Source organism: Spea bombifrons, chromosome 5 (assembly GCF_027358695.1).
Source record: "Spea bombifrons isolate aSpeBom1 chromosome 5, aSpeBom1.2.pri, whole genome shotgun sequence".
NCBI classification, from domain to species: Eukaryota; Metazoa; Chordata; class Amphibia; order Anura; family Pelobatidae; genus Spea; species Spea bombifrons.
In genome coordinates, this window is record NC_071091.1 from 85,513,903 (window position 1) to 85,541,689 (window position 27,787).

General features: G+C 39.9%; 3 protein-coding genes and 1 non-coding gene across 5 annotated transcripts in view; 1 reads left to right on the forward strand and 3 right to left on the reverse strand.

The window, feature by feature from the left end:
• Nucleotides 1-552, forward strand: part of LYN (LYN proto-oncogene, Src family tyrosine kinase) — a 34,241-nt gene extending 33,689 nt beyond the window's left edge. For both annotated transcript variants that reach the window (XM_053465970.1, XM_053465968.1), the window contains exon 13: nucleotides 329-552. In XM_053465970.1, coding sequence (XP_053321945.1) covers nucleotides 329-531 — 203 coding nt within the window. In that variant the 3' untranslated portion in view covers nucleotides 532-552. The remainder of the gene's footprint in view (nucleotides 1-328) is intronic.
• Nucleotides 553-4,151: 3,599 nt separating this feature from the next.
• Nucleotides 4,152-12,983, reverse strand: LOC128496361 (kinesin-like protein KIF20A). The gene is made up of 18 exons (XM_053465966.1): nucleotides 12,867-12,983; nucleotides 12,559-12,642; nucleotides 12,308-12,427; nucleotides 11,966-12,104; nucleotides 11,703-11,887; nucleotides 11,317-11,403; nucleotides 10,389-10,539; nucleotides 9,907-10,018; nucleotides 9,437-9,508; nucleotides 9,152-9,298; nucleotides 8,527-8,689; nucleotides 7,895-8,056; nucleotides 6,703-6,842; nucleotides 5,950-6,115; nucleotides 5,763-5,841; nucleotides 4,976-5,037; nucleotides 4,628-4,738; nucleotides 4,152-4,420 (listed from the first exon to the last, which is right to left on the reverse strand). The coding sequence occupies exons 1-18, from the start codon at nucleotides 12,981-12,983 to the stop codon at nucleotides 4,163-4,165; spliced, it is 2,355 nt and encodes a 784-aa protein (XP_053321941.1). The 3' UTR covers nucleotides 4,152-4,162.
• Nucleotides 12,984-16,598: 3,615 nt separating this feature from the next.
• On the reverse strand, nucleotides 16,599-18,329 carry RPS20 (ribosomal protein S20). The gene is made up of 4 exons (XM_053465978.1): nucleotides 18,173-18,329; nucleotides 17,662-17,761; nucleotides 17,171-17,244; nucleotides 16,599-16,819 (listed from the first exon to the last, which is right to left on the reverse strand). Exons 1-4 carry the CDS (start codon nucleotides 18,173-18,175, stop codon nucleotides 16,637-16,639), a joined length of 360 nt encoding a protein of 119 aa, XP_053321953.1. The 5' UTR covers nucleotides 18,176-18,329; the 3' UTR covers nucleotides 16,599-16,636.
• Nucleotides 17,330-17,398, reverse strand: LOC128498576 (small nucleolar RNA U54). The gene has a single exon (XR_008354788.1). It is a non-coding gene; the product is annotated as a small nucleolar RNA U54 (small nucleolar RNA).
• Nucleotides 18,330-27,787: the final 9,458 nt, after the last annotated feature.

Genomic DNA, 27,787 nt, shown 5'->3' on the forward strand with positions numbered 1-27,787 from the left:
ATTCCACAAATCCAGAAGAAGGCAAAAAAAATCCTTCTAGACTCCCAGGCAGTGAAACCCACCCTAAATCAACATTGTGATAAACCTGTATGGATTTTATATCTGGAAAAACAACCATGCATTTTTTTTTATATATATATATAGATTGAATTGGCCTAAAAACAACTTCAGATGGCAATCTATTCCATTATTCCTAAAATAGATTGTTGTATTGACTTTGAACATACTTGTAAAGGTTTATCATATCCCCTACTACACTTGAATATTTGTAAAAATGTTTTTTTATTCTGAGTCTGGCTAAGAATTCTTCTTTTTGTGGCCTACCTAGGGATGAGTAACGCGGATGTGATGTCCGCGCTACAGCGAGGCTACCGTATGCCTCGTATGGAGAACTGCCCTGAAGAACTGTATGAAATCATGAAAGAGTGCTGGAAGGAGAAGGCAGAGGAGCGGCCAACATTTGAGTATTTACAGAGTGTGCTAGATGATTTCTACACAGCAACAGAAGTACAATACCAACAACAGCCCTAGAGCATGGCTTTATCATCATTGTTTGCTTTAAGTGACTGAACTGGTTATTCCATTTTGCCGTTTTCTCTTCCAAACATCTTTCAAATCTGTAAATACTGAAGAGATTGGAATTACAATAGCCAGGAACATACTATTTTTTTGATCGTATATCTGTAAAGTCTATGGTTTTCTATTATGTACAAACCTGGAAGAAAAACAAAATGTGCAATTATTGTACAGGATCATGTCATATTACTTGGAATATTGTAACCTTACTAATATACATACAAATGGCTCTTTTCAGGTTGGACACCTCTAAAACGTGTGATAATAATAGATGCACAGGATCTATGGATACAGCTCTGTAAGCTTCCCATATGTCACAGTAAACCATGACAGTATGGTACGGTTAGAATGAAATATATAACGATGCATGCTATACATCAGGGAAATAACATTCTGACACTTACGGCATGTACTATATAACGCGTATGAATGGGATTCTGGCATTTACCAACCAAACCATATATGTCACGAAGAGTCGAACATTTCGTTTGTGAACCCAGCTTGATGTAAAGGAATGTGATGTACATGTCTGATGCACAGCTGGTCTTTTATGAAGCTGGTTGAGCACTAGCTGCCGGCAAGCTAGTGGTGGCCCGTTGTTGCCATCAAACACATGGCATGCTTTGATTACTTGTGATTCACTTTAAAAAGCAAATCAGGCTTGAGTCTACACTGGCTTACCAAGCACCACTTGGTTGTCATTTCACAACTATCTGAGTCTACCTCAGCTTAAATGTACAATACAGCAACAACAGTGCTGGAGGGTTCCTTCTGCTTGTATTCAAACAAATCATTCATTCTTCACAAACATCGTACCTTCTAAGATTAAGAATAAAAAATAAAGGTCATAAAAACATTCGGCCTTCAGCAATAAGCAGTTATTACTTTTTAAACCTGGAATGATCACATTTTTATAGCCTTTATTACCCGAGAAGAAGTTGATGTAATTTAGCAGTATGGAACTCAGATTCTATGAGTATACAGTGTTCAGTACATCTGGCTATGGAAAATACATATTTAGGATTTTTTTTATATATATATATAATGTATAAATGTGGTAAGCATGTATGAAGAGCTGTGAATATATAATAGTTATGTAGAATTAAATTCATCATACGCTGAATAAACCGTATGCTTGACTGGTCCGCTTTTTGTTAGGGTCTTGGGTTTATAGAATGGCAGAATCTTAATGTGCTCATGTGACAAACATGCCTTCTTTTGAGGACATCACAAGCAAATACCTTAAGGCAATTCAAGGTGTTTAACTGGCAGTGGTACTGGTGATTTGGGAAATCCCATCATAAACTGGATTGCAGCAGTCTTCTTGGCCAAGAACGGCAAGCATTTATACGCATCTATAGCATGTTATAACTTACCCACACAGACATGCATTACGGATATGACGACATTATAGGTACTAGCTATGTCTGCAAGCTTCTAAAGTGAGCAGTATTCGTGATACCTAGATGTGTATTTACTGAATGGAGAAGATGCACTTAACTCCAAGATGCACTTACTATTAAAACCTCCCCTTCTCCATTCCAGCAGTGCCACTTATATTATTCACATAAAATTAATGTACATAAATGTTGTTGTAAAGGTTATGATGTTTATCACATGGTTTTGATCATTCTGTATCAATTGTAATAAATGTTAGAACATTATATATAAATGACAAGATGGTTACACTTGATTTATTTGGGAAAGAAACAGTTTAAGGCAAAAGTGTGTGTGTGTGTGTGTGTCAATTCTGCATCGCATAATGGATTGGGCTAAAATCGGACAAACCTCAAAGTCCTTGGTGTGAGATGCACAACTCAAGTCTAATGGAGCCGCAGAGATACCAGTTTTTGGATATCCTAACTGGAGAACAATTTCAAACTATTTTCAGATGCATACATCATAGCAGAGGTTAGAAGAATAAGGTTAAGCATCAGTGATACCATCCTCCTTCATGATCCTATTAAAACAGCACCTCAAGCCCTCTCACTGCCAGCAGCCACTATTAACCCATTTGTCCCATTAGCCCACAATGTTTCTAGTGTTTTGTCATGACATGTCTCTACCTCCCCACTTTACTCTTCCCTCTATCCTTACACCTATCCTAACCTCGAGTCAACATCTGGCATATTCTCAACTCCTAACATGCTCACAGCTCATGTATTTAAAGAAACCTTCCCTATAGTCTACATTATAATCAATCTCTTCTTCCCTTACTCTCCAAGCTACTAGAATGTTTAATCCACCGTCACCTAAAAGGTTTCATATCCTCTCTGCTCAATGTTTTTCATCCACTACACTGAGAAAGAAGTCCAAGAGCATGAACAATCTTCATTAGAACATTTTTTTTTGTTAAAGAGACCATTAATCTTATGTGTTATTGCTAGTTAAGGTACTTTATGTTAATGGATTTGAGATTCAACAGATCTCATTGACACAGTTTCCAGTTAATGCAGGGTATTGCATTAGTTTATGTGGCAGTAACATTTGTTGTGTATGAGTGTGTGGCATGTGTGTAGAAGGGCACTAGCACACTGCACTATGTGCGCTTAAGAACTCTGCTCAGATTCACGCTTTAATAGAAACTAAACAAGACTAGTGCATTGCACTGTCCAATTTGCATCTTTGTTTTGTTGTTCGGGCAATTGACAATGGCGGCATTTATTTTTCATTGTTGCAGCATCAACAGTAACACGAGTGTCAGTCCACATGGTTGCATCTCCTTACCTTATTCCAGCGCCTCTCCCCACATCTAACAAGGCTCACCCCCACCCTGCATTATAGAAACGCAGCGTTTCCACCCAAAGTCATCTACATTATCCATACTACCAGGTCTCATGCTTGGTCACATTGGTTTGGATGCTTGCCTGCATTGTAAGAGTGCTAAAAGATCTAAATCCTCCAGCACGCTGCCCCAAGAGATCTTGCCCCTCAGATTGTGGAAGAACTTTCAATTAGTCATCTGTGACAGCCTCGCCTCATGATTATCCCTGGCAGTAGTTGGCTTCATTAACTACAAACCATTTAAACTGATCTGCTGGAAGCAAATATCACCTTGTTAAATAGGTAGCCACACAGTTTGCACCATTGACATTCTTTATGGCCAACTACAAAAGTCAGTTGTGTTCCTTGGCTAAAATATCTGAGCAAAATTGGGAAGAGTTTATCCTGACTGAATACTCATGTGTAATGTACACATCTGTCATCACGTGTCCCCTTACTGTGGTCACTTAACTGAAAAGCCCCATTTTGGTTCATAATTTAGTGAACTGGCAACTTTATTTGAAAGAAAATAAAGCACCTTGTCCCCCCAAAAAAAAAAGCAGTTTTACCCCAAACTGAACCTGCTCATTTTTCCCGCCAGATTCAAACTCAAAGATGTGCCGAGGGATGGGCCATCACGTGGTATAGGACAGATTTTCCATTCCAAACACCCATTGAATGCTACCACAGATTACCTGCCGATACTCAGCTGGATATGAGCTATAGACAAAAATCAGAAGATTCTTATAGCAAAATATAAACTAAAATCTTTATTTAAATACATAATTGACAACATTAATATACAGAGATTTTTTTTGCTTCTTTATACACGAGACAGAAGCGGTCTTTTCCTAGAAGTACCTGTGGCTTCTGGTTTTTCAGTCGATTTGCTGTTTTTCTTTGGTGTGCCAGTCATGCTTCTAAGATTGGAAAACAAGCCCTTTTTAGGCTTTGGTTCACAAACATCCACCGACGACACAAGTTTACGGCTTTCATCAAGTTCTCCCTGAAGCTCTGCTACAGACGCCTCGAGCTGGATAGCACGTTCCGCGAGGTTCTGAAGACCCTTCACTTCCTGCTCCTGTAAGAAAAGTTAAAAACTTAATCTCAAAGCTAAAGATGTACCTAAAAGTTATAACCAAATAATCCACCACACTTTTTTTCTGCCAAATCAGATATGGTGACCAACAAATGCCAACCAGTGCCCAGTCATGATCCCGTTGGGCAGAACTTCTGAATGATGGCGCTATACTAGTGTGAAAAGCACCCAGACAAACTTTTTGCATACCTTGATTTTTAGATGTTGCTTCAATGCTTTGATTTCTTCGTTCAACCGTGCAGTGTTTAATGCAGCCTCATCTTTAATCTCTTCAACCTGACCCTTTAGATTTGATATGATCTAAAAACAAAAAAAAAAAAAAAAAAGTGAAGGGATAATGGATAGTGAAACTTATATTTGCAATTCACCTCCCATATGAGCACTTGGTGCCAGCATTGCCCTGCACGTTATTACCCTACACTGAATAATCAGCTGCAATGTGTAGTTCTAAGGCACGTGACATGCAGATCAGAGAAGATGTTTTAAACAGTGTTGCTAGACCATTTTATGGAACCTATAAAATAAAGCAAGGCTTACCTTGTCTTTCTCTTGACACCTTTTCATGAAGGCATCCAAAACCTGGGGCATAGCATTGGGATCTAAGAGGAAAAGACGGGTGGGAGGGAAATGAAAAATTCCTGGGTAGCAAGTGTATATTAAAACTAAAGTACAATGTGGTCACAGCAGAACCAGCATCATCTAACCTTTGGCTGGCCTGTTCCAGTGGAGAGGGCTAGCATATATCCTGTGGTCATTAGCAAAATACTTATGCAAATGGTGGGGATGTTCCAGTCACCTGGGATGGGTGCGAGGTCTGCAGTGTCAGGCAATGTTTAGCAGCTCATTTGTACAAACCCTCGCCCAGAGAGCTTGCAGTTGTGTTAAGCATTTACCGCCATCTAGTGGTTGTTTTTAAGTGCAAAATTACAGGATTTTTTTTTTTTTTTTTTTTTTTTTTTTTTAAATTGTATGATTGGGAAACACACATTTCTTAAGTTATTGTACTCCATCTTGGGAGCCACTATGGATGGGCATGGAGACCACTGCAAAAGTGATCCCAGTAGGATCTGGGCAGGTTGAACGAACCAAACAGAAGATCAGTCTTCTACGCAGTAGTATTTGGTATCAACACACTATGCAAGCCCAGGCCATGCTTCCTCTAACCAGACAGACATCAAATGATGCGGTTATTATAAACCTTCGGAAGGTGCTGCGTTACAAAAGGAAAAAACCCTAGTATGGGTTGCAACAGCAGCTTAGTTGGATTACAGAAGCCTGGAATACTTATCTCTCAATATGGAAACAAGCCATTATACCAGTTTACCTTGGCTAGTTTCATCTCCATCTGAATATCTTTTTTGACCAAGTGCAATCTCCAACTCTTGTATTCGGTTATCTCGTTCCTGTTAAAGAAAGAAGTTTAAAGGGAAATATCCCTGTGCTTTGGCAGGTAACAGACAGTTGCATTTAACATAATAGGAGTGCCCATATTTCAAATACCAGAGATTTACCTCAACTTTTTCCTGTTCCGTCTGAAATTCTTCCAATGGTACATAGTTATCTTCAAGTTCCTCCAGAGCTTGCCGGTATGCATGGTTTTTTATTGCCTTCTTGTACATATCTAACCTGTTCTCCAGTTGTTCTTCATAGCTCTCTTTTAGATCTTCGAACCGTTTGCTAAATATTTATAATATATTATTGGATGCCACCCTACTAACAGATATCCAAGTTCCATATATTAAAAACTTTCAACAGGAACTCAATTTTCATCCATTCAAGCCATAGCATACATGTACAGGAGCCAATCAGACTTCAAATCCCATCTAAAAAGAAGTCTCCCGTCCACTGCACATCTCATTTTTAGTTATTAAAGACCACAATTAGCCCTTTATATAGAGTGGACATCTGCAGCAGCCAGGTGGAACTATAGGAGAAATTTTTAGAGGTTCTGATATCCACCCCAAGATTACTAGTATAAGTGGTCAGTGTCACCATGGCAGTCCACAAGGAAGAGGCAGAGGTTTTGGTGCCCATTGACAGTACAATTAAGCTTGTAATTCATTCAGGTCCGGTAGGAGGTAGCAACAAGTCTACAGAACATCTGAAGAGCCTCATTCCTTGTGACTGGAAACCATTTACAGCAAAGACATGCACAAGAGTAAGAAAACCCAGTTTTGTAGTAAAGCTTTTCTTTAAAAGGCATCTACAGGGTTTGCATTAAGTTTTAGGAAAATGAGAGATCATAGAAGACCATCCTACATTACCCATAAGATTCTTCAAGATCCACCATCTGCTGATACATAGCTTCACCCATCTCTTTCCTTATCTGTAATTCAATGACAAGCTTGCTTTGGCGCTCAGCGAGTAGCTTTTCTTTAAGCTCTTCTATCTTTCTCAGAAGGTCCTGGGAATTCAAAGATTAATTTTCAGAACTACAGTTCCAAAATCCTGATCAATTCAGAGTTGTCACTTTTTGTAGTGAGACAGTTCTTGGTTTTTTTTTTTTTTTGTTTTTTTTTAAACAAGATTTTAAACACCGATCCACAACACTTATTATAGACAATTCACATGAATGGATACAGTCTTAGGGATTAAGGACTGCTAAACAGTCATGTCAGGAATGTAATGTTGACTTGTCTGTTCCTTTCAGAGAGGGGGGCTCCCTGAAGCTTGGTTGGCGTGTATCTTATGTATTTATCTACCATAACAATAACATAAATCACGTACGAGTGCACATATATGCAGTGGATAGAAAAAGTCTACACATCTTTGGAAGCTCTCTGCAGACCATGGCTTTGCTCTGAGATGCAACTAAGCTAATGTCAGGTAACTCCTACTAGAACAGCTGAACTCTGTGATTAATCAGAGTCACTTTAAATGGCAGGTGTGTACGGACTTCTATTTAACATGCGTTTGAATGTGATGGGTCAATGCTTCACAGCCCCAGCTATAAGGGTGTGCACACTTATGCAACCAGGTTATTGTGAGGTTTTTTTTTTTCCATTTATTCCCCCCCCCCCCATTTCAGCTTGTTTCTTATTGAATTGTTAGTGTTGTCTTTGTCTCATCCTTTACCATCACCAGAACCTGGTATTTTAACAGGGGTGTGTAGACTTTATAGACACACACTAATCTAATCACGTATAAGCTGGTGATTTATGTTATTGTTACGGTAGCAAGCACATGATCGAAATACAGTGTAGTGACCAACTGCATCTGGCAAAAAAGACTGCCGGTGTCGCCAGTCTCTGGCGCGCTATGGGAGCAATAAGTAGGTACATCCAACTGAATTGGGGGCTGGGAAGTTAAGAGGCTTTTGCACTTCATGCCCTGATAATTGTGTTTGTTACTTTTCATGGCTAGAGCTGTGGTTCTAGCTTTGGACAGTGTTACTTTGAACTTCAGACATTTACTATGACGTGGAGTATCTTACCAATACCCATTCAGGATCCTTACCTCTGGACTCAAGATACTAATATCCATTTCTTCATCCTCATCCTCTGAAAGGAGGTCTTCAATAGACACATTGGCATCAATATCAGTTATAACCTTACCATCTTTTCCCACTAGTCTTGAGTTCATGAACTCAAAGCTTTTTGGTTGAATAGTTTGAACAACCTGGGAGTAATTAAAGAGTTCAATCAAAATATAGTAGAAATAAAAAAAAAAAAAACTAGGCCGTAGTGAGTGCTTTAGAGTTTGATCTGAAGGAGAAGTTTGGAGGCAACATTGAGGGTCACAGATTGACTAGTGAAAACATTCAGCTCCGAGACATTAGCCTAACCTTCACAAAATAAGGAATGCTGTAGAACCATGAGAAATGTCTAACAGAAAAAATGCCTGTTCAACTGAAAATACTTCCAGATTCCTTGAGCGTCACCAAAATAGTTCTGCAGTCACCCATTACCCATGGCTAAATTCTTAAAAGCATTCTTGCATTTAGCACTACAGCGACAGGTTGGTCTGAGCATCCCACGCATCATCCAAAGATGGCGTAAACAATCAGTAACAGAAGTATGCGCCGATGAGGAAGAGCTAATCAATATGTTGCGTTCTAACATAATATGGAATCTGGGATGTCCACTCACTTGTTTAGCGACTGCTGAGAATTTCATAACATGAAGCGTTTCGTCATATGTAGACGCACACTGGTTAATGTTCACAATCATACAAGCTTTTCCTTTTCCGCAAAAAAATGGCTGGAACAGACGAGTCAGTTTGCTTTCCCTGAATGGAACATAGTTGGCTTTTCTGTGAGAAAAAGGACAATCGAATTAATGTTTCAAGGCAAAACAGGTTCACAAAATAAATGTGTTTAAGATCTCCCACCTTGTGCTAGCTTTAAACCTTTTAACTTAATTTAAGATTTCCCTCTTTCAGTTACCCCAGCATATGCCTCTTATTCCATTACCCTTGGATTTTAAGCCCTCCAAGCACCAAGAAGTGAAATCAAGAGAAGTTTGTTATCATGAGAAACTGAAAACGCTGGTTTTGCCATAATACCGTATAGATCAGTGACAATAGTGACCAACGCCAGTAATAGGAACAGCTAAAAGTCGTGTCATAAGTCATACAAAGCTACCTTTTCCATATGAAAAAAAAGCCACAGGCACCACTGTTTTAGTGGATATTGGCTTATGTTCAAAAAGTACAAAAAAATAAAATGCTGCATTTACGTGCAAAAAAAGGCACCATCCATTGGCCGTAACTTACTTTGGGTTCTGACTTTGCTTGAGAGCAGCGATGCACTTGCCAAGGATGAGCAGAGAATTATTGATATTGCCCGCTTCTTTCAAGCGGTCACCGACGGTTTGAGTTTTATTACACCGCTCAGAGCCAGCCAGATCGCAGAGAGAGATTCTGTACAGAGACATGTTTGACAAGGTCAGAAATACACATGCATTTCACATTGTGTCACATTAGAAATAATCTGGAGCCAAGTTACTTTATCAATTAAAAGTCTATAGCTATATTAAATAGAATGTGTTAGATACTCACTCTGACATGCCAAGTACATTAGGGTCATCTCCAGAACTTAGTTTGATAAGCCGTACAGTAAATATACTATGGCTGTTAAAAAAAAAAAAAAAAAAAAAAAAAAAAAGTTATAAAATATAGAAACCACATAATCCCCAGACAACGGCACACTAATATTAACCAGACAATGCCGACATTCAGACGTGTTGAATCCATATAACCAACCCAGTATAAGACTGCCTAGGAGCGGCTTTAGCTCGTCAACAAAATGCCTGGACAAACATACTGGTAGACATGGGGTAGTTACTAGGGGTGGGGTGGGCACCACAAACTACACAAGTTCCTGGGAATGTCTTCAGTTTCTTTTTGCAAATGTTATCTACAGGCACAGACCAAGTATGATTAACGCACTAGGAGACAAAACCACAGCATGTCCATGAAGAATGAAAGCCCTATGGAGTTTTAATACCCTTCTTCCAGAATAGTCATACCTACGACTGGACTGTTGGTTCATTCGAGTAGATGCCAGACTTCTGTTTTTGTTGCCAGCTTGCAGTATTTTGCATGCTTCTTCTGTACTAGTGATATTAAACCACTTCAAATCTACAGCAGAGAACAAAAACATGCACTTTTAGAGTTGTGGCAGTCTTCACGACTACATATAGTTGGTCGGCTCTTCTCAGTGTATCAAGGATTATCTTCTAATCTTTCTATATAAGATGTCATGCAACAATCTCCAGGAAGTTGAGTCCTTGTAGATCATTTGACACCAGCCTTGAGTTTGGCAACATATCTATGCTCTATTCTATTAGCCCTTGGTTTTCCAGAAGGTTGGACTATTGCAGGGTCTCCAAGCACACAGAGTTTGGTTTAAGCTAGCAAATCATTGATAAAATTCTATAGACTTTAGCAAGCAAGTTTCAGGATTGTTTTCTTATTAGAAGACAGACATCAATGCAAGTTCTCAAAATACCTTTCACGTAAGAGGTTCCAGACTGGTCATCACAGATTTTCAAAGCTGGTCGCTTTTGATTTTTTGAGGAGGGAAACTGGTCCAACAAGTCATAAACATACTCATTGTATATCTCAAAGAATGACACCCAAGTGGAGAACTGATAAAGGTGCTGGTCATCCCCTAAATACACAAGAGTCATTAGACGCAGTCCATGTACAGGCATTAGAGTCAGCATGTAGTCATACAAGGCAGATCCACATTATGGGCTCATTGCGAAGAGCAGACATTGCAGATGGCACACTACTTCAACATGAGAGTCCCAGTTTTGTACACGTTAGATACAAGTTTAACTTTTTGGGGGAGGAATTAACTAGTCTAGCTAAACTGGGAAGACAATTCATCAACACACTTTGGTCCAACCATCACAGAGGTAGAGGTATTAACCATTGCATCTCACTCCTACATAGAGTTTCCCAGTCAGTCACAAAAAGTTAAGGCTATAAGATTCACTGGCGGCAAAGTAGTACTTGCACCAGCTATGCATTATCTCCCTTTTAGCATGCTTTATAAGGAGATTACTCTTGGCATTTATGATACATATTACTCACATTGCACATATAGTAAGTGCATTCTTAAGCTGGTTTAAGACTCAATACAGTACAGTAGGAAACGGTTTTATGGCAGATAAGAGCCAAATGGCTCATCTGATCTGCCCATTTTCCAGCCTTAAAGGCTCAGACCTTTATCATGCAAAACTACCTTGTAAGCAATATAGCCTTGAAAGAATTAGATTGGACTCAAACTTTGGGTACTTCGACGTAGTGGCGGACTTGGCAATATTATGGCCATATAGTGACAGAAATCCAATATTTATGCCTTAGATAGGAGTTTTATTTTAATGGTATATGCTGAATATATTGCACCCTGGGAATCTAAATGCGTGGACAGAGCATGCATTACCCAAGTCTGATGGTACTTCAGTAGGCACACTTTGCTTCAGGTTACTTGAGCTTAAAGAAGTCTTCATCCCATCCTATATAAGAAAAAGGTATTTATAAATCTCTCTCGATCAAGGCATACAGCCAAGTTAGCATTGCTGCACGTGTATAGTTACACACGGTTCATAATAAAGGCTTCAATCACACTGCCTGCCAGAAGGTCATCCTCAAGGAGCCATCCAGAGAATTACTGCGTGGACCAATTCGGTAGACAGGTGTATCGTCCTTGTGAGTGTCAAACTATTTACAATGACCAAGAGGTTCCTTTATGCATATTAATGAAGATATATGCTTATTTTAATGAACTGAATAATTAACTGGAACAGATACTAACCTCCTTCAGTGAAGAAAGAAGCAGCATTTTCATGGCTTCTTCTTGCTTGACCTGTGTAGGATCCAATTTCATAACATCATTGCCAAGATAAGGCTTCAAATTCATTTTTGGGTATTGCCTTCCCCGTACATAGCTAAAGATGACATCCAGAGACCGTGGAAGTATGCCCCCGTCTTTTGGGGTACCTATCAGGAGACAATGGCATTCTCAGTAAGTGTCCTCAATCTAGGAGCGGCAAGAAAGAAGCGAGAAGACCTTCGTACCTTGAATGGTAAAGGTTTTCCCAGCATTGGTTACTCCATACGTGAACACGAGACCGTTCTGCCCAGTAACAAAGGAATCGACTAAATCTTTCATTGTGCCTTTGAAGAACTCAGCTTGGGATGTATCGGGGCCAAAAATCTGCATTAAGTAAAAGAGGCACATGAAAAAGGCCCAGACTGAACAGAAAACCCTAAAGTTCTTAAGAACTTCTGGGACCAAAGAGTTCCTGAAATTGTGACTCAACTTGGTAGGGAAGAAGAGTAACTTGCTGAACTTTAAATCTGCCGAGCGGGAAGCATGATATACAGGATTATGCACGCATTTTTGCCCAGTTTACTGACCCGACTAAAAGTAAATTTGTGTACAGATTGGCCGATGCCCCTTTCACAGTTTTTCATAGCAGATGAATCTCTAGGAGCCTGGAGAGACACCACCTCTGAGCTTTCAGTAGTCACGCAATCCTAGAGATAAGAAGCAAGCATGTTAAACGAGTTACATGTTTAACCCATTAGATGCCACATTCTGTTCTAATTATCCTATAAGATTGATTTTAGAAAAGTCTACAAATAGAGAAATAAACATAAAAACTTACCTGGGATTCATTGCTAGCAAGCTCAGTTTTAGAAAAGGGTCGCACTCTCAAATATACTTTCAATGGATGGGTGACCGGGTCATTCTCAAGGAGAGAAAAAAAAATGCAAGTTATCAAATAAGGAAAAATGTAAAAAGAAAAAAATTTAAGCCATCAAAGAATCAAAGCTTCTTCCCAGCTCAGTATTAACCCCAAAATGCTCAGTGGATTACAGTTAGACAACCACCCCAACACAAGATAGAGGGGAAGTAACAGGCCACACACACACACTGGCCATTAACAAATGATGAAACGTTTGTGATTGTGACCCTTACCGACACCAAGGAGGAAGAATCGATGCTCTCGCTTATGGTACCGCAAGCTGAAGGATCCAGGACAGAGCTCAGCTCCGGAAGGTAGATTGAACTTTCATCTTTAGAATCCATGTTGTCGCTAAAGAAACCTAATAAAGACAGATTATACCAAGTTTACACTCGCAGAAGTACATTACTGAAGTCCGTCACACTACATGCACCACATATTGACGGTTTGACATCAAGGTCATCGACAAAACGACGGACCAAATTATTTTATAAATAGTTTCAGACTAATTGTATGCGTCCCAGCTTTGTTCTCGTCACCCAACTCCTTATCATACCGCCTGTGATAAACTATAGACTAATGAAAGACTGAAGAACGGACTTAATTAGCATTGCCATAAAGCGTCAGCTCAGTGTGGGGATTGTGCAGGGAGCATCACCAGAACAACATAAACAGTCTGCAGCAGAGGAAGTGTATAGGAACAGAAGCAGATAAAAGCAGGTCTTTGCCACATTACTGGATTTAATATATTGCTCCAGCAGGCACGCTTGCCACCAGGGTCAGATTTATCCAGACACACCAAGCAGTCACTGAGATTATCAGCATCAACTGCTGACCGCTTCCTGCATCAGCTTCCTAAATCATACATGTCAGCCGTGAAATTATTATTTGTAGTTTTATATAGCGCCACCAGATTCTATGGTGCTGTACAAAGGGTATTCAGGACATAACAAGTAGTTTATAACATAGGATGACAGAGAGAGACAGGTGGTGAGGAGGGCCCTGCTTATAGGAGTTTACAGTCTAGATGAGATGATTGAGCAGTAGTTGGGTGCCGGTTACTGACAAACCGAGCCCGCAGCGATATAAACCGGGGCAGAGCCGCGCAGCGGTCACATCAGAGCCGTATAACCCGAACCCCCCCTGGCAGCAAAACACACGCAGCGGATTCAGGATTAATTAACCTCATAGAAGAGAAAAGGCGATGCGGAGCAGCGGCACAAACACCCTGGGCAGACGAATCGCCCCCCGCGAAGTATTATATAACGTCACACCACTTACACACACGATACCTCGCTATGTGACCGGCACCGCTAACCTAATACTAACCCGGTGCGACAAACAGCCCGAAAACCCACCGATATCTCAACGCAAACTACCGCTCAGCTGGCTCTATTCATACAACCCGCGGTCCAGGTGCTTCTTCTGCTCGCAATCTTATTGGCTCTGAGGAAAAGGCTGCAGAAATGATTGGTAAATAGGCTTCTTTGTGGCACGCCCACCACACATAGAGGATTTGGATTGGCTAATGTGCGATCGCATCTTCGGAAGACTTTCAGCGTGTGCTAGAAAGGCGATTTGTATTATGATGTATTGATTTATGTAGCGCCGTCATACTCCGCAGCGCTGTACAGTGGGGACCCTCAGATTTCTTCATTCAGAGCATACATACTTTTTTAAATGAAACTTTTGTGTACCCCGTTCAGGCAAATCTATCTCTGCTTATTACACACATGATGCTAATATCACAGACTAGATCACCCTGCCATGCATGTGGCCATGTACAAAACTTAACCCTCTCTCTTCCTATATAATTACAGGCTTCTCGGTAGCTTGTTGGTTACTATTTGGGTTCTGGATGCCAGGATCTAAAATACACCCAGAGTGGAAGAGGAATTCTGGTGCAATAAATTGATCTAAAATGGTGCTAATTCCAATTGTTTAATTTATGATCAACCTACAACACCCGATGGAGCATTATTATTATTCATTGTTTTATATAGCGCCATCATATTACAGACCGCTGTACAACAGGGATGTTTCTACTTAAAGCTTCTCACCGAAGTGATGATGATAAAGCATATAAATGATTGGGCTCATCATTCCGTGTATAATTCACGCTTAAGCTGATGTCAGAGTGCCTTATTGAAACACCGCCACAGCAAGTGCAAGGAAACACAGGTGTTTGGGTCTTTATGACACTTTTATCGAACATGCCGTTCTGATTCACTATCGATAAAGCCAGTTCTGTGTATCTACATTTCAAAATTAACTAAATGCAATTTAAAATGATACGATAGTACGGTCATCCGCTCTAAAAATCTTTAGTAAATCATTATCCTCCAACTATTCAGTCTATTCATAAAGTGAGTTCCGCTCTACGGCTTTATGCATTCCGAAGGGCCAACCCAAGCGATCTTCTGCTGTAGGAAGTTTAGTCAGCTGTGGAGGATCATGAAATCTCCAAAAATCCCTCATCCATTGAATTAAACAGCAGCTCAAACCTTCTTGTTGGAGAAACCTGCCCGTGATGATCCTCCATAATGAAGTGAGGGAATTAAAACCACAACTCATAATGAATAAACCCCCAAATATTGGAAATTGTTTCCAGCCCCCAGTTTGTATCAGGAGGTGCACAGACTGCTTCAGGACCGGGCTTTTTATTTTTTTACCATGTTTGCGCTGAAAGCCCAGCGATGTTTTTGCTGTCTTTCATCTCTTTCTCAGTTAGTGCACCAACACAAATCATATATTGTTTTTTTCAGCACAAGTAGGATGTTCACTTGAAACCATATCAAGAAGCTGGGTAGTACAATGTTTTGCATACATATAAAATGTACACACATTGAACCAATGGGAAAAAAATATCCTAAATATATTTATTAAGTTATCATGATTCGGAAGCCACCCTATACGGCCAGGATTTTTTTTTTTTTTAGCCCTACCTGACCCTAGACTAAACCCTACCTAATCAATTTCCCACTCACTAACCACACAACCTTTTTTTACGAGAGAAGAAAAAAAAAAAAAAAAATACTGTTAATCAGAACACTGATTAGCAGTGAAAAATCTACATCAAAATATTTGTTGTAAGAAAAATCGCTCCGGACACACTTCTGGAACATTTTCAGTCTCTCCAACTCACAGGAGTAGGGAGACTAACAGACAGATACAATGTTTACATTGTATCCATCAGTTTTCAAAGAAACACATGTGATTAGCTTTTAAAGCGATCACATGCACGGGGAGGATTGGGTGCCTCACGTTCTCGGCCTGCAGCGCAACGCTGATCACACATCAGCAATGACGTACCATGTCCACATGAAGTACCAAGTTCAACAAATGGTGTACAAAACATAGATATGACAGCTACCTGCTGACTACTATTCCACTCCTGTGAAAACAGTCAAGCCTTCAGTCTTAAATTATCCTTTGTGACATGGCTCTGTTTAAGCCCACATGCAAACAAGTCAGCTCTCTGTAACAGCTTCGATCACGGTCCAAGCAAATAATGCTTATTTTGTAGTTTAATACACATTTACTTAACCGGAGAGCCACATCACTTTAGACTAAAGACCCCTAACAGTCTTCCACCCCACTTTCCTGCTTGCAGTTCTCAGACACCCTCAGCCATCTGACATTGAGTATATGGTATGTATGCAGTGGGAAGCAGGTTTTCAGATGAACAGGTCCATGCGTGCAACAGATGGGGAAGCAAAGGCATAACAGCATGGGGCATTTATTTTACAGAAGTGGCCCACGGTAGATCACAGGTGCTGCTAGATTTTCATTTTGGGTTAAATCATGTACACTTAAGTAGTCTTATATTACACATGCCATGTACACCCTAGCCAAATGGTCAACTAGCATTGTCTATTTAACCGGTACAAAAATACCCTTTTCATCTCAGTTTTGCTGATCAGATATTTGACAATAAGAAACAACCAGAACCAACACAATGTTTTTACTGGCTTTTATTTAACAGAAGTTTCAGCATTTATGCGTCAGCAATGGTTACTTCAACTTCTACACCAGGCTCGATACTGATGGAAGTGATCTGCTTGACAATCTCAGATGGGCTGTGCAGGTCAATCAGACGTTTGTGAATACGCATCTGGAAGCGATCCCATGTCTTTGAACCCTCACCACAGGGTGTTTTTCTTGTAGTGATGCGCAGAGTCTGAAAATATAAAATAAAATGTGAAATGTTGCTGTTTCCCCCCTGCGTCCCTTTGGTGACCCCCATAATTTACCAGAATGTAAAGTTTCCTTCACCGAGATTTGTTGTCTGCTGGGAGTACATTAAAGAAGGCAGCTGCTTTTAGCATATGCGCAAACCACAGATCTGCTCCCTCGTCTTATTTATTTAGCACCAACAGCTTATGCAGCGCTTCTTACAGTACATGCATTCAAAGAAACTAAGACAAGCTGATACATCACGTAGAGGTCCTTGCTTACAATCCCTTATAGCTTTAAAGCAGCAAACAAATTATGACTAACATTCAGAAGCCAATGTAGTTTGCTCCATTACCTTGGTGGGCATACGCACGGGTCCCTTGACCTTCAGGTTCTTCTCCTTGGCCCCACGAATCAAGTCAGCACACACTATAAAAAAAGTGCATTTAATTAAACCTATGTCAGTACCAGCATTAAAATAAAAAACCCCGACACTACACTGAATGAGTATTTAAGTCGGCTCAGAATAGCGTATAAAACAATCACTGTTTAATCATTTAAAAAAAATGTATCCTCATTGCCAACTTAGACAAGAACATTCACCAACACCAGATTGTATAAAGGCAGGCGGGGAACTTTGTGGCCATCAGAAGCCAACAGCCTCTAATATACAAGTGGAAGGCTGTAATCCCAGGAAAAAGCTTCATTTCATGCTGCGTGGGGAAAACCCCTGTATTTACTCCAACTGGAACAAGTGTCCTGATCAGACAGGATTTACAAACAGCAGCCTGGCGAGGCTTTATGCAATAGCTGCAAACTGCCGAAGTCAGTCCCCACGAGACTTACCCTTCTCTAAGGATTTCACATTACGGCTGGTCAGTGTGATCCGGATACGATGAATGGCGACCTCCTGTTCCACAGGGGCTTTGCCTGTATCTTTAAATGCCTATAAAAGAAGCAGCAATGACAGGGTTAAGAGATGAGAGAAGTCAAAGAATGTGCACAGAGACACATTAGGGGGGAAAAAAAAGCACTAGATTGGCACACTGGGCGACAAGGCCCATTATTTTACTGCAGTTTTACGTCGGCCGAGCACGAAGCCTTCATACAAAAAGCCGACATGCGAGAGGATGTCTTACCGCTCGAAGCTACCGGAAGCTTTACAGCTGGCGGAAAATAAAGATATTAAAATCAACGGATATTAAAATCAACGCTTAAGGCCAGACTAAGAAGCACGCGTTCCATTTCCGGAGATGCTGGATCTGAGGGACAGGCCGCGGGTAAATAAGATTGGCAGCCCATGTGGCCCACTCGCGACACCGGAGCTGATTTTATCGGCGTTATACGGCTCACTCACCATAGCTGATCACCTCCCTGACCGACTTATTCGTCCGACGGAGCAGTGCAGAGGCTTTGCCGAGCGAACAGCGGTGAGTCAGGCAAAGGCGCACAGCGATGAGTTTCGGCCTTGTTGGCAAAACTCAAAGAGGACGGTCTCTCGCGTTTCACCGACTTTTATACAGGAGAGGCCGCCCACAGGAAACGCGTCACTAGTGCGCGTAATGGGAAAGCTATTGGCGGCCATCTTTATTGAGGTAATGTTTTGGTTTACAGCCGAATGTATTCCTAGGTTGTGGAAACAGACTTGTCAGTGCATCCCAGTGGATATGAAGGACATGTATAGGCGCGCAGAACAGAGCCAACCAGCGGTAAATTGCAGATCCATATGGCAATGAAGTAATGTAAATAATGGCATAATTACAAACGGCTTACATAAAGGCATGCAGTACCAGAGAAGAACACTAGAGGGCAAACAGATTTCACGGATCACCCATCACCAAATTTGTCCTCAAGTGCCACGAACAAGATGCATAAAGATCAGTTATCGTGGAAAGTGGTGAACGTGGGGTTTTCAAAAGGATAAATTCTATTAGGTGTTATGGTGATCGTGATATTACAAGAGAATAGCTTTTTAAACAGACACCCCACTCATCATATGCGCTTCCATGCCTATGATAACAGTGTGGTCCCTTTAAATTTCCGTGGAACCCCATGAAGATGCATGAAGAGATTCTATAGAATCCCCCCATATGCAATTGCCCCTCCCCCACCCCTAAATCTGTTTATCACTAAATAATTCTGAATAAACACTGTAGAGTGTTTTCTCATGAAAATCCAGCTTCTAAATATTTGGACACGTTCATCGATCATGTGTTAATTAGATCATATAATGGCATTTATCATATGGTATAATATTGTTACTCTAAAGAAATCCCGTGAGCTATTATTAAATGAGGATCTCCATGGGTCTATAATATAAGATCTTTTTTGGTATAACCAGTATGTAAACATAGAAGTGTAACTGGGGTTTTTATGGTGTCCTGTCTGTGTTTATAAAACTTCTTCGTAATACTCAATTCCTAAAAGTTTACATTTTTTCCAACTATCGAAACATTTTAACGTTCTTTGAAACAGTAGTTCATCACTGAATGCTGCTGCTAGACTTCCTCTCCCATCGCTTCACTAACACCTCTCCCCTGTGTCAGTCTCTTCACTGGCTGCCTGTGCGCTTCAGGATTCATTTCAAGATCCTTACTCTTACTTTCAAAGCCCTTCACAGCGGTTCCCCTCCATACATCTCCTCACTCATCTCTAAATACACTCCTAACTGGTCTCTCCGCTCATCCAATGATCTCCTTCTATCCTATCCTCTGATTTCTTTCTTTCATGCCCGCTTCTCAAGGGCTGCCCCTATCCTCTGGAATGCTCTCCCCGGCCTATCTGTCTTTCTCCGTGCCTTTATTCCTTCAAACCCACTTCTTTAAGGACGCTTACAACATAGCACATTAACGCCGTCCCATATTTATTTAGCTCACCTAGCCCTCTCCTGCAATACTGCAGTACACTAGTGTGGCTGGTCTATCCCTAACAACTGCACTTTTACCTATTGTGTAATACACCCTAAATCCCTCTGTAAACTCCTAATCCTAATGTGTTGTTTCTGTTAGTCAAATTGTTATGTTACATACTACTTATGTCCTGTCTACCGATTGTACAGCGCTACGGAATTTGATGGCGCTATATAAAACAATAAATAATAATAATAATTTTAACCTGAAACAAAGATCATTAAGTGAAGCTCCCTGAGTTGTGCTAATGTGTTATTTCGCATTTGGTGCGTATACAATATAGATACATATATATAGAGATTAAAGGATTAACACAACATGCAGTCAGGATCTATGCTTTGCTAATCGATACGCTTATATATGTGGCCAGTTCATTTTAAGTCATTTTTGTTTTGTGTATTCTGCAAATGTTACTCTCTTTCTCGTTGCAATGATTTTTTTTCCCCCTTGAATGAAACGATTTTCTAGCTTGGAGCAAACAATACTTCTTTTATGGAATAGGGGCGAAGTTAAAGAATGTTATCTGAGTCTTTCAAAACATTCCATTGAGAGAGTAGAGGGGGGTTTGTATTTTTACGCACTTTATTTAAGTAAGAGCAATACTTGTTTCTCTACACTAGGTGATCCCTGACCTGTGACATCACATAAAACAAACATCAGGAGGGGAAAAAGGCACACATAGCCTTCAAAGCAATGCTTTTCAAGCTTTCTGGCAGTGAAGGGGTACAAAAAAACTATTCTCCACTTTCACTGTCTGAAATTGACTGCAGTTTCAATGAAGCAGAGTCAGCATCAGCCACAGCTTTTATGTCATTCACAAAATGCTCATTCTAGATACATTACAGCTCTCTCACAGTGAATCAGGCTTGGGAATTCATAACTCAGCCCTGTAGCCTTTGAGTGCGTCGGTAAAAGTGGATGTTAATGTGTCCACATAGAAACAAGCTAGTAGTAACTAACGATACATGGCTGTAGTAACCCTCAAATCATCAATGGTATAGTACTTGCTTGAAATACGAGTAAAGTAAGACCATAAAAAATGAAAAGCAAATTACGTAAATTACGACCGCTAGAGCGCTTTTATCATAACACTGAAAACAGCACAAAGTAAACAAAGATAAAATTCTAAGCCAACCACCACAGAGCAAAAGAGATGTAGCAATCATTGAAGGTAAGTTCCAGTATACCTAAAAGGGAACCAAATAATGCAAACAGTGTTCATGAGGTGTCTGGGTGCATATTTCTTTGGCATCCCCCTCCCATGGGTAACAAGAACATACTTACATGTTAACAAATGCAAGCTCGCTCTAGCAGCCAAGAGAATTCATTCCAACACCACACGCTTATACATACATCACCCTCATACAACTAACCCTAGGTTCCCCTCTGACACTCTAACACCCTAAGCAGACATGGAAACTCACGCTAACACCATACAGTAACATTTATTCTAACAAGATACATTAACACTCTCCGACATACATGCATGCTAACGCCATCCACTAACATACACACACTCAAGCTAAAATCATACACTAAAACACACTCTACACCATACAGGAGCACTCACACATGCTAACACCGTACACTAACATGCACTCTAATGCCATACAGTAACAAACAGCATACACTTACATGCATACACATAAAGAACATACATACTCCCCTCGCTCCCTGTTACCTTGGGTTGAACCCTGTATGCACTGCAACACGCACTCTCTGTGTGAATTGTTGTGGGGCTAAGTCAACACCTTGAACTCGTTGTTGTGTTCCTCAAATCGTTCCTGAACCATTTTTGCTTTGCGGCAGGGTGCATTATCCTGGCACTCCCACCAGGGAATACTGTGTCCATGGGTGCACATGGTCTGCATCAATCCTTAGGTAGGTGGTACATGTCAAAGTAACATCCACATCAATGGCAAGACCCAAGGTTTCCCAGCAGAGCATTGAGCAAAGCATCACTCTGCCTCTGCTGGCTTGCTTTCTTCCCATTGTGCATCCTGAGTGGCTTGTGTTCTTCAGGTAAGTGACGCACACGCACCCGGCCATCCATGTGATGTAAAAGAAAACATGTTTCATCAGACCAGGCCGCCTTCTTCCATTGCTCCGTGGTTTAGTTCTTATGCTTACGTGCCCATTGTAGGTGCTTTCGGCAGTGGACAGGGGTCAGCATGGGCACCCTGACTGGTCTGTGGCTGCGCAGCACCATACCCAACAAACTGAGATGCACTGTGTGTTCTGACACCTTTTTTTTTATCAGAATCAGCATTAACTTTTTTAACAATTTGAGTTACAGTATATCCTCTGTTGGCTTTAACCACGAAAGACAGCCACATGCATCAGTGAGCCTTGGCCGCCCATGACCCTGTCGCTGTTCACTGCTTTTTCTTCCTTGGACCACTTTTGATAGGTACTGACTGCTGCAGCCTGGGAACACATTTTGCAGTTTTGGAGATGCTTTGACTAGCCATCACAATTTGGTCCTTGTCAATCTTGCTCAGATCCTTACGCTTGCCCATTTTTCAAAGGACCAAATATTCACTTGCTGCCTAATATCTCCCACCCACTGATCAGGTGCCATGATAACAGGATTATCAGTGTTATTCACTTGTCACCTGTCAGTGGTCATAATGTTATGGCTGATTGGTGTATATCCATCAGGGTTCTAGCAGCTACCTAAGTCAAATACATAAATGAAGAACTTTTCCCTCACTTTGCTTCAGATATTTAATAAGCTGTGCTCACAGGAACAGATGCATAAGGAGGATACAGGTCAGATACAGGTTAACGCGCTCCATGCTCGTGCTTTCTCATTTGTTCCTGTAAGTACGATTTCCCCTGATTAAACATCTGAAACATTCTTCATTTTTTTATTTTCAAGTCGATTTGACCATCTTGCCTCTTACAAAGTCTCTCTGAACCAATCAGCTGCCAAACAAAGGTGAGAAGAAACTGCTGCTCAAATGTTATACAATGTTATACATGTTATACAATGTTATACAATGTTATACAATGTTATACATGTTATAAATGTTATACAATGTTATACAATGTTATACCATGTTATACCATGTTATGCAATGTTATACAATGTTATACATGTTATAAATGTTATACAATGTTATACAATGTTATACCATGTTATACCATGTTATGCAATGTTATACAATGTTATACAATGTTATACAATGTTATACATGTTATACAATGTTATACAATGTTATATATTCTAATACATATATGCAGTTTATTTATTGTGCTGGGGTTTGAGAAAGTGACTGATGTTTTTTTATTGTCATTTAGAGGCATTCATTTTTAGTTGATTATTGGCACTTGGAGACTTGTCCGCTGAATATTTCTGTTCCCTCCTCCCTCTCCAGAAAAGAAATCCCTTTCTCCACTCCCCCAACAGAAAAAAAAAACATATCTGTGCCCTCCCCACCCCTCCACTTTCCATAATATTTTCAGTGGGGGGAGGAGGGCTTGCTTTCTGCATTTCTGATGGTCTACTAGGTAGTAGAGCCTTCAATGTCATAGATCTGTAACAGATCGCTCCTGTAGGGACTGTAGGGACTGGCGCTATGGCATCGTGATCATGATCACACTATTAAGACGGGAGAGGGATTACGTTATTGTTTTATTGTGCAGTTTATGGTCTCCCTTCTTGCTCTAGACCCTACACACAGCGCTGCCCAAAGCTCAGCTCTTCATTGATACAATTTATTGACCTGTATTGTCAAACTTCCTTGACTCTCAAAGTCCTAGCATACTTCAAGGGGGCACAGTGGCATTTTGGGTATTTCACTTATTCCACTTCAGTAAGCACGTGACAGAAAAGCAAGTAGAGCAGTTTAATTCAGGAAAGAGGAAATCTTAAAGAATGAGGGGTTTGTAAAGCATTTGTTTCCCAGGAGGGAATCATGTTTCCAAAGGTCAAGTCTAAGGTCGATTAAAGGGCACCATGAGGAAACGTGTAGCGGGCTGTGTATAAATTAGGAATGTCAGTTTCAGGAACCTATACATCCAATAGGTCACCGATCCCCGTACAAAAACAGCCTACAAAGTTTACATAAAGTAGCACCCTATTGGAAATATAGGGCAAGCGGCATCAAATAATTCCTTATATGAATGACTAAGAAACTGGTCAACCTTTCAAAAAAATAAAATCAATGATGTTCATAAAATCCGGCTTTACCCGCCAATCTCTCAGACTAGGTAATTGATTCCAGATTTTGCAGGATTAAGGATTCAACAGAAGGAGTTCAGAAGGCATCATAGTAATGATGTAAAGTTTACTGCTGTATAAAGTTAAAAAAAGAAATTCAAAAATGTTCTTTTTGCTGCTGCTCTTTCTTCTCTTTTTTACAGTTTGTCATCTCGATATACTTTATGCATTCTTGGATTTTTAAGTTTTGATTAATGACAACATAAATTCCTATACAAATGTACATAGTTCTTTGGTCATGGGACTATTAACAAGTATTTCTTGCCTGATTTAAATGCTTGACCTTAGTCACCTTGAGGCTTTTTTAGCTCTTCTCTACACGCTTTGATCAGGAGAAAATATTTGTGACTTTACTTTTCTCTTTTGTTCCGTTTTTGCCTCCCATGCAGCTCTTTATGATTTGTTGTATGATTATTTTTTGTGAATTTTGTGTATCTCATTGTCATGATGAAACAAGTTTGTTTGAAATACATGTGTCATTATGCTTTTTCATTGTAAACTTAAAGGAGAGCATTCACATTCTAGATTATCCACTTAAGTAAACTGAAATAAAATGTATCATTTTTTAAATCTTTCTGTTAATAATATTACATGTTATCTGTTATTTTCTGCATTGTGAAAGCTGTCAGTTTGCAACTGCATCATATTAAACAATAATCCAATAAAAGATTAATATTCTCTAGATTGTAAACTTTCAAACAGGGCTGTGTTTCCCTAATGTATCGGTTTGTCTTATCCTGTCGTTTGTCATACTCCTTGAATATATTTATTGTAAGAAGCACTGCATAATTTGTTAATCCTATATCAATAAAAGGTAATAATAATAATAATAAAAATAATAGAGGAACATTGTAATTGGAAACAAAATCTAGCACTGGAAGCAGTTGCACTTGATTAACTCCTTAGAGATACAAGTATTGTCCAGGTTCAACCCAAATCTCCTACTTTCTTATTTAGTGTACCCACACAAATTATATATTGGGTTTTTTTTCACCAAAAAAATCATTTGGGCTTTCTTATCAAACTATCCCCATATAAAAGTATTATATCTTGATTTAAAATTGACTCATTATACAATGCTAATGCAAATAAATTACAAAAACATATATATATATATATATATATATATTAATTTGGTTGTCATGAGTTTGGAAACAACTCATGCGTAGGATTTCCATCTATTTTTGGCATAATTTACAAGCAGATATTAGAACACGTGTGTTGCTTTTTGTAAGCTATCAATTTTTCATATGCTAAGACCTAAATAGCGGTCACATATTGCAAAGCTGCCCTACAAGACTATATGTTATTGAAAAGTGCCTTGGCCATTTGACAAGTCGTTCCAAAACTTCTCATGCAGCTGTTTCCCGACCAATGTCTTCTAAAGTGTGTGGCAAACAATTAGCAATTTTGCTTAAGATTGTATTAGTACGTCCTGATGGTTTTTCAGGATCTACTATTACATTCTACGTCATTAAGGAGTTTCACAATTCTTACAGAGTCCAGACAATGTGTTGCAACCTTCTACAAAAGCTGATGGTAGGATTTCAATGCAATCACCGCTAAGGAATTGATGGAAGTAAAATTCCGCCTATGGTAAAGTTAGGTGTGACATCAAAGCCGCAAAATGTAAACCTGCATAACTTCATATTAAACATTAAATAAAATAATATCACAATTCATAGATGGTTTTCAGTGCTGGATTTAATTGTGGTTTTGTCTCAGGTTTGACAATCTTCTTTTTAGGAGTAGACAGGATCATTTTTCTTGGAGAACCCTGCTGTGACCTGTCATTCCTAATGGCATACTAGCCTGCTGAACCGTCTAATGTGCCATTAATAAAAAGGGCTAAAGCCAAGTAGCTCTGCAGGATGAAACGGAGGGTATTAAAAAGTGTAACATTCCTCTTCCTTCAAAACCATCTTTGCCTGCGTGTTTCTCTGCGTAAGTGTGTCTGATGATAGCACATATTTACCACTTGGTGTCAGCATGTCAGAGTTCCAAGCTGAAGTTTTGTGGCAGAACAGCAGCGTCTACTAGCAGAGATAGTCTGCTTTACATTCAGTATTTAACCCCTTAGGGACAGAACTGTTTTTCAAATTTTTATTAACTTTTATAACACTGGCTGTTTTAACATTTATGCAGTGCTTGTGTTTCTTCTCTCTCATTTACTGAACCTACAAAAAAATATAAAATATGGTGAAAAATTTGAAAAAAATACACTTTTTCTTACTTTTATTTGAACAATCTTTTACTCATCTACTATAAAAGCTGCAAAAGCAGTTTTTTCCAGAATTTAGAAATACGGAATGTTTGAATGTTGTTTGGGGGCTTTTGTTTGCAAGTTATAGGGCAATAGGTACAAGTAGCATATTGCAATTTCAAAACTGGTCATTCTGCCTCCATGTGCTATTTAGGACATCTTTGAAGCCTGTCAGTTTATTTCACCCCATCAAGCCATACAATTGGGTATGAAAACTAGACAACATGCTAGTATTTTAACTATTGCTCGTATTTCCACACACATTGTACTTCAGGTATGAATTTAGAGGTCCTGGTACATGTCATTGTCAAACACCCCAATATGTGTTCAGCACCCAAGTACAGTGATACCACCCATGCATGGGTCTGTTGGGTTGCTTTGGAGCTAAAAGTCCACATTTAGGACATGTACAATTCAGTTTTTCAACTTGGAATTTTGAAATATGGTCATTCTGCCACATTTTGAGACATTGTTTATGCGTGTGCTGGGTGAAGAAGTGTGCCGGCTTATCCTGCCCTTGTTTCGTTTTCTGAGATGCCATAGCTGCCTCTCCGTACTGTTGGCAAGGTATAGTGGAACTTTTGAACCCCCCACCGCCGCTTAGAGCCACTTTAAACACGCCATTTTAACTGAGCTATCACTCCATGCGTCTGCTCCGTCACACTGTCCGACCACGCCTCCCACGTGTCCTGTTTGGGCCATCTTTGAAGCCAGTCAGTTCAATTAATTCAATTACAGTCATCCACCCATACATAGGTTTGTCAGGTTGTTTGGGAGCTAAAAGGCACATTCTTTATCGTTTTTTGAAGTTTGACATCTGGTCAGCCTATGCCCATGTCCTATTTGGGACATCTTTGACGCCAGCTACTTCCATTTACTCAAACCATTTTTATTTTTTTTAAGTAGACACCTCAGGATATTTCAAATGCTGGTATTTTAACTCATTTCATGCAAGGATTTTTGGGAAGACAGTGCCAATTTTAGGACTTGCTCATAAAGATATATTTTTTTTGTACATTTTTTTGGCATATTTTCATTGAACTGGGTGATTCCCCTTTATGATGTCACAGTGACATCACTGGGGTCTTTTATTTTTATATTTTATTACATATTTCATATATATATTTTATTTTATTTTACTGATCACACAGTGATTAGTGAGCTGGGCACCATCGACCTGCATGGTTTGCTGCAGTATCTGTAGTTCTCAAGAGGTCTGGAGAGACCCTCTGGGAACTCTCTTATTTTGAATGGGTGCCTCTCCTAGGAGCGATCAATTATTTTGTGTTGCTGAATGCCTCTATATCGAGGCACTAAAGCAACACTGGCTGAGCGTAGATCCTTGGAGCGATCATATAGGGCCCCTATATTTTTTTGCTGCAGTATTGCAACACCACCAGCTGAGCCAAGAAAGCAATCATTGATTGCTAAGCAAAAGCAAGCATGTGCACTGTGTACAAATGGCAAATCTGCCTAAACAAACAGTAGTGTCACAATACACATACATTGCCCTCCACTAATGTTGCCACCTTTAGTAAAGATGAGCAAAGAAGGCTGTAAAAATTGTCTTTATGG